Here is a 7,500-nt window from a genome sequence, read left to right on the forward strand (position 1 = left end):
ATGTACATGCATCCATCAGCATAACACTTCAACCTAACTACTACTGTATGCATACAGTAGGGGCAGTGCTCAGAGGTACTGCTGTCATGTGAGATGGTCAGTGGGTCTCATTCCTTTCTGAGGAACAGAGGTTACATCATCATTTACACCCGAGCTGTCGCCTATGGCCTCAGTGGCATCACTCATAAATCCTCTTTTTTCATCATCCAGTGCTCTAACGTTGCAAATGTTTTCTGAAGAAATAGGTTCAGATTTGCAGTTAAGTGCAAACCACCAGTTTCATGTTAACAACACATGACATTGGTTTACTAATGTGTCTTAATTTAGCTGGATGTTTCTCGACATTCTTGGTTAGAACATACAGTAACATGTAGATGATTAGATAACACCTATGATTTATGGTGAAATGGACAAGAAGAACATGACTGTGCAGTGTGAGAATTCCAAAGTGACTATATGGAGCAACAGTAGGCCTACACATTTTAAATGACAGTCATTCTTTTTCTATTTAAAGCAGCTTTGAATGTTCAGAAAATCACTATATGCAGTTGATGTTGTATGGTTATTATTATTAATATTGTTGTTGTTGTTGTTGTTGTTGTTGTTGTTGTTGTTGTTGAATTATTATTCATCTCAATTTGTAATCTTAAACTAAACTCTCAGACTACGTCTGATGACACCTGAGACCAAACACTTACTGTACATCCGATCTGTGAAGAAATACTACAGAGTAAACTATACATTAGTGAACAGATGGCCAGAATGACCTACTTCATGGAATATACAGTCTGGATTTGGGGGGGTTTCTGGTTTGATGGCATATTGATCCATTTATTTCAAAGAGCAATGACAGCAGATATGTTTCAAAGCTTTACGGGAAAACATAAAACCATTAAACCAGAAATGGACCAAGCTGTGCGCTTCTATCGTTTGAGAAGAGCCAAAGATATTCATGTTGCTGGGTCCAGTGTAGATTCTTTATTCTTTATTCTTTATTAGGATCCCCATTAGCTAAAAGTGGTCGCTTCTCTAGCTAATATTCCTGGGTTCCACACAAAAATTCATACAGTGAAAACAGATAATAGTAATAAAAATGTTGCTATCTAAAATAGATGAAAATCTAGTTAACAGCAAAAACAGTACAAAAGTAGATAACGGTTTCTTGACCATTTGATTTGTGGGCTGATACTGAAAACCAATCCTTGCTGCACATAAACCTCAGGTAGCTTAATAGTTCACCATAGAGAACACACAACCGACCCCACACGCATCATCATCCACTGTCCCTAGGGTCAGGTTGGTAGTCTTGTTACCAACTGAAAGGCCCAGTAAGCAAGTAGAAGTTGTGGGGCACCAATCAGGTATGCAAATGTGGGGCGGGCTTATCACCAGAAGCATTTCTTTTAACAAGCCCTTGTAAATGTAATTTCCACACAGAGATTCCAGACTAGTATCTATATGCAGTCTGGCCATGCTATACCTCACAGTTCCCAGGGTTACTGGCTGGAGCCTTGGCTCATTCAGATCTGATTAAATGGCCGTTCTCGTCTTGGATGTAGAAGTATATTTTAACTTTGTAACACCCATTACCAAGTTCATGACCAATCACAAAGGATCTTCTAAAAAGCCAAGTCATAATCAAACAATCATTCAGGTTTTTTCTTAGACTTAGACTCATTAATAAACCCATAGTAAAAATCAAAATGAAAGATTGGATATAGAAAAACTATGGTAATTTATATATAGTGTATTTTGTAAAGAGCTGTGTGGAGGCCAAACTCATTCCCATTGGAGGTGGCACAGTCGGTAGCTCTATATCGCCTCACAGCTAGAAGGTCCTGGGATCGATTCCTGCTGTGGGTGCTGACTGTGGGTGTGTTCTCTCCTCCGCGTCATCAGCGCTCACACCCAAGGTGGGGTTGGCAAAAGGGCCTTTCTACCACTTTTTCTAGTCACATGTTCAAATACTGGATTCTGATTGGTTTAAAACAGTGGTAAATAGGCCAACAACCTTGAGTTGGCTCATGGACCCCGCCCACTGAAACAATTAATGATTGTAACTAAAGATCCTTGCAAGTTACAACTGTGTTCTCTTTCATTTATATGGAAAAAGTGGTAGTTTGCCACTCGCCTGCGGCTCGTGGCACAAACCTGAAAACCGGTAAATCAGCCAACAACCCACTCCCTCTCATGGTAAATGGCTTACTTCTCTGTGTGGAATTTGCATGTTCTCCCCGTGTCTCCTAGGGTAGGTACCCTCAGAAAAACATGCAGTAATCCTGGTCTCTATAATGCATCCCCTACAAAAAAGAATAAAGACACAAATGGGTCCTGACCCAATGTTTGGGAATCAGTGCTCTATGTCTGCCCTGTCTCTTCTGAGTTGGAGAAGAAGCCCTGGTCAAAATGCTGGAGGCCAACACTGGAGGTTCTGGCACCAGCAGTGCCTGGTCAGCTTTGTTCCCTGATTGACACATGCAGCACTGTACGGTACACGTCAGCGGATCACCTCCTGTCCAAAATAGCCCAGAAGTCTGCTGCTATATTTAGACAGTGCTGCTTTTGTGGTAGATGCAGCTCTGTTGATTTTTTTAATAAATATACAACCTGATGTATGTTTGATTTGCCATTCCTCAGTCCTGTGGACCTCAGGACTGATAGGGAATAGTCAACCCCTCTAACACACACCAGGTCAGAGGGATGATTAAGTTCTGTAAGGGGCAGTAAAGAGTTACACCAGAAGGCACTGGTTAACCATAATGATTGAGCAACCATAACACTATGAATCGATTATTACATTTAGAATTTAGAGAATTAATGCCCACCTTTTGACAATTAGACAATAGAATAAGGGGAGTAATATGTTTTTTTCAGCATGAAAAACGTGGGCTTCTGTGTCCTTTGCATCTATGGCCTAGTTCCACCATACAGATACAGATACAGATATAGATGATACAGATGCAGATAGATTTATTGATCGATAAAAGCAAAATAGATATTGTAATATTCTAAAATAAGATCCACCTGGAAAAGTCCAATTGCTTATACAGTAGTAATTCTTTCTTTATCACTCTATAGCAGGGCTACTCAACTTAAGATGGCTCAGGGGCCACTCAGCAAAATACAAAAAGTCCAAGGGCCGCAAGCTAAAAATGACTGTCCTATTTTGGATAATGATTTTGTAACACACTACATGACTAGTCTAAAGATTAAGGGGAAACGCAGAAAACGGACACATTTCCATCTATAAGGCCAAACCTCATTGAACAAAAAGATTGTCATGAAGGGTTAGGGTTAGGTGATGAAATGAAGACACAGGCCGCAGGCTGAATAGCGCTGCTCTATTGTGTGTGTGTGTGTGTGTGTGTGTGTGTGTGTGTGTGTGTGTGTGTGTGTGTGTGTGTGTGTGTGTGTGTGTGTGTGTGTGTGTGTGTGTGTGTGTGTACCTTGAGAAGTGTAAAATGATGCTATGTTGTCAGTTTTGCGTAGGACATTATTTATTGATGATGTATTTATTTTGTGGTGTATAGAGGTCAATCACATACGGTAGTCATGTTTTCTTGAGTTTTTACAGACTTCAGTATCTGAGATGAAAGTTTAAATCTGTCTTTAATTAACATTGTGTCTCATTTCTCAGCTTGTAGCCCAGGTCTTAGACGATTATGAAGGTGAAAAGATCGGGGTCGGTCTCATTGATGAGAAGAAGGACAAGTCTGTTGCAAAGAAATTTGGTAAATACACAGTGAGTTTGAGATTGCTATACAGACATATGAAAGTTACATAATTCTCAAATCAGACCAATTATTAATATGCCATTCACAATCTGAACTATCCTCACTGATTGGAAATTGACCAGTACTGACTTTACTCCCAAATGTTCTAACTCTTTTGGATGGGAAATAAATACATAAAAAAGTGTTGGAGGGATAAATTAGGTTACACACAGGTTGTACTGAAATGCACATCTTGCAGTCAATAGCAAGAAAACTAATCCAACCAATGGACAAGTCTGACCTCTGGTGGATTTGAGACCTACATTGTCTAGACCAGCTTGCCATCATAACTGATTGATATAACACTAAGTTACCTCAATAATCTTTTGTAGAGAATTTGTTACTTGAACTGGGCTTAACGTCTCTCTTGTTTCCCCAGACCTCGAAGAGGCGGACAGTATCTACATCTTCACGGATGATGAAATCATAGAATATGACGGAGAACTTGCACCAGACACGCTTGTGGAGTTCATCTTTGATGTTCGTGAGGATATAGGCTATGCTCCCAGTTAATATCCTGCTTTATCTAGTACAAATATATCTCATGAGTCACAATTTATTCTTTTTTGAGGAATGTCTGACAGCCTCTTACTCTGTCCATCCGATCTGTCTCTGTCTCTTCCGACCACACAATGTCCCCCAGGTCCTTGAGGATCCAGTGGAAATTCTTGACAGCATGAGGGAACTTAAAGGCTTCCAGAATCTTAATGAGGAAACCAAACTGGTGGGCTACTTTAAGGGTCTCAAGTCTGAACGTAAGAATGCATGAGAAAATGCTTTATCTGAACTGTACAGTACGAATTTGGTAACAACCAAATGTACTGTATGTTTCACTTATCTACGATATAGTACGATGGTGTTTTCTTGCAGACCTTTTCAAATGACAAAACTTCCGCCACACAAGTGGCCGTTTTCACATGACGTGAATTTCAACATTTCTACTATACTTCCAGCACTTTGGCTCTGTGAAAACGTGCTAGGGACTAATTCACTCCTTCAGTTCCTCCTGCATGTCGACAAGATACATCATTATGGGATGGAGTATGAATTAAGTAAATAGATATAATTTCATGCATTCTTCTGAAACAGCTTGATGGATGCCTATACGTTTTCAGATTTTGGGGCATTTGAGGACGCTGCTGAAGAGTTCCACCCTCACATCAAGTTCTTTGCAACATTCAATCCCAGGGTGAGCAACACGATCCCCTACCTGGCTTACCTATTGAAGTGACCTTTCTGTTTGGTAGAGCCTTTTCAAGTTTTCAAAACAGACAAAAACAAGTTACTCTTTTACTTGTACCTTTTTGGACAAGCAAAAGAGATTCAGTATATCTCCAGTATTCAGCTGGTTGTCTTGAGTTGTGAGGACAACCTTTCAGACTATTCAGAACAGCCCATTCTGGTAATCAACCATAACTAGCTTTTTTGTGCACCAAACACCAAAATGCTCTAACAAAGTGAAATATCACCCCAAGAATGTGCTAGTCACCAATTTATCAAAGGTATATTGACATATAGAATGTTGTCTATAGTGTAATATAATCACTAAGCTCTGAACAACCTGTGAAGTGTTCAAGTAGGAGCCCTTGTGTAAGTTGTCATATACTGTACTTGATGGTTGGCTCCAACTGTTTGGTTCAATCCACTACGGTACAGCTCGCCAGAGCTCTGGAGCTGAGGATAAATGAGGTGGACTTCTACGAGCCCTTCCTAGATGACCCCCTTATCATCCCTGGGAAACCCTACTCTGAGAAAGAGCTGGTGAACTTCATTGAAGATAATGACAGGTGAGACCCATGGGCAATGTGCCAGAAAGACTGAGGGAGATGGTGACATAAATGATGTTCTGAGTCGCTCTATAACCCTGAGAACACCTAATGAATTAATGAAAACCACGAAAGACACTTTTTAATTCCTTGATATGCCAATGTAGACCAACCCTGAGGAAACTGCAACCAAACAATGTGTACGAGATATGGGTAAGCTCCCACCGGTGACAGCATTTTGTGACAATCTTAATCCTAACTATTTAACCAGTATTTTTCCAAGGTATTACTTGCCTGCATGAATAATAATAATAACAATAGGCTAATAATTGGCTGTTAATTAAGACATTACCAAACGCTCTTATATACCAAACTCTGCTGACATCACCAGTGGCATCACCATGAATGCTGGTCCCTCATTGGCTGTTAATGATGAGACACCGACATACACACACTGACATACACACACATACATACATACATAATTCCCAGAATCCCAGCCGGGCTACAGGGGGCTACAGTCCTCAAAAAATGGGGGACATCTGCATACCCAGCCGATTAAAGTACTTGCGTGCTCAGCTTTATATGCAAGGAACTAGAACCTTTCAGGGCTACGGTCTTCAAAAAAGGGAGACACCAATTAAATAACTAGAAATGCACCCCGCCGAGGTGCCAACTTGCATCTTGCGCACAAGTAGACCATAAGCCATCAGTCAAATCACGGTTGATTACATTTTTATGTTAATTCTTTTAAATGCATTGCAGCTTTTTTAGTTTTTAGTTGTAAGTTGATTTTGTCTGTCAGACTGTGCATCTATATAACACTCAAGGCTAATGCTTAATTTGGTACCCCAAAAATAACAACTGACACTTGCCTGGCTCCTCATTTGCTGTATATGCCACTGGGCTCTATGGAAGTCACAGGCTGACTAAAAAGCACTGGAGAGAGAAAAAAGGAAGTAGGAGAGTTTAGGTGATATTTAGATTTGTATTTCTATGTTAAATTGTTCCCAAATGTAAATTTGATAATGTAAATGTAATAATACAGAAATAATAGAAACACATATATACAGTATATTGCAAGTTGGAATGAAATGCTTTAATTTCTGCTATTTGTGACCATTTTTGAAAAGTCTTGAAAGTGTGCGAACTATTGATTTAGAAGGCATTTATAGAATCGTCCTCAGGTCTTGATGAGTTCAGTCTAAATTGCAACCTCAACACATCTTAGCATGTTCCCCTTTTCTGTATTATTTTGACAGGATGATGACATGGGTGGTCAACACATCATTGCTTTTGCAGAGGAGGCTGACCCAGGTAAAAATAAAACTCAAATAAAACAACACAATGTAGGCCTTCCCATTGTTAGGATGTGTAGGCCTTCCCATTGTTAGGATGTGTCTGGTAGGTAGGTAGGTAGGTAGGTAGGTAGGTAGGTAGGTAGGTAGGTAGGTAGGTAGGTACCGGTAGGTAGGTAGGTACCGGTAGATAGGTAGATAGGTAGATAGATAGATAGATAGATAGATAGATAGATAGATAGATAGATACGGTAGATACGGTAGATACGGTAGATACCTTTATTATCCCACAGGAGAAAATCAGTTGCCCAGAGGCAGCACAGCAGTTTAAGGTTACAAGTTACAAAGAAGTAAGAAAAAGAAAAAAGGTACTGTTGTGTACAGTCAAAAAAAGCAAGGCACAATAAAAAGAAGAATATACAAACAAAGTGTCAAAAATCTGTCACAAAAAAGAAGAATATATACATAAAGTGTCCAAGAAACATTCAACGCTTATAAGTGTCACTTCACACACAAATAGCAATACTCAAAGCACAACTTAACAATGGAGTGCCAAACAAAAGTGTACAGTACATAACAGTCAATGCTAGTCAGTGCAACAGAAGTATCTCACCATGTCAACACAGCAATAGTACTCAATTCTACCAACACAACCCAATAGTG

The 7,500-nt window shown here is 39.8% G+C and overlaps 1 protein-coding gene across 1 annotated transcript in view; it reads left to right on the forward strand.

The window, feature by feature from the left end:
* The window catches only part of casq1a (calsequestrin 1a), a gene marked incomplete at both ends in the record, with an annotated part of 10,368 nt that overhangs the window by 1,006 nt on the left and 1,862 nt on the right, over nt 1-7,500 (forward strand). Inside the window, 7 exons of the mRNA XM_080725620.1 lie at nt 3,638-3,731; nt 4,153-4,253; nt 4,417-4,528; nt 4,889-4,962; nt 5,430-5,560; nt 5,707-5,752; nt 6,802-6,856. Coding sequence (XP_080581746.1) covers nt 3,638-3,731; nt 4,153-4,253; nt 4,417-4,528; nt 4,889-4,962; nt 5,430-5,560; nt 5,707-5,752; nt 6,802-6,856 — 613 coding nt within the window. The remainder of the gene's footprint in view (nt 1-3,637; nt 3,732-4,152; nt 4,254-4,416; nt 4,529-4,888; nt 4,963-5,429; nt 5,561-5,706; nt 5,753-6,801; nt 6,857-7,500) is intronic.

Source organism: Nannobrachium achirus (genome assembly GCF_963921795.1).
Source record: "Nannobrachium achirus genome assembly, chromosome: 5".
NCBI classification, from domain to species: domain Eukaryota; kingdom Metazoa; phylum Chordata; class Actinopteri; order Myctophiformes; family Myctophidae; genus Nannobrachium; species Nannobrachium achirus.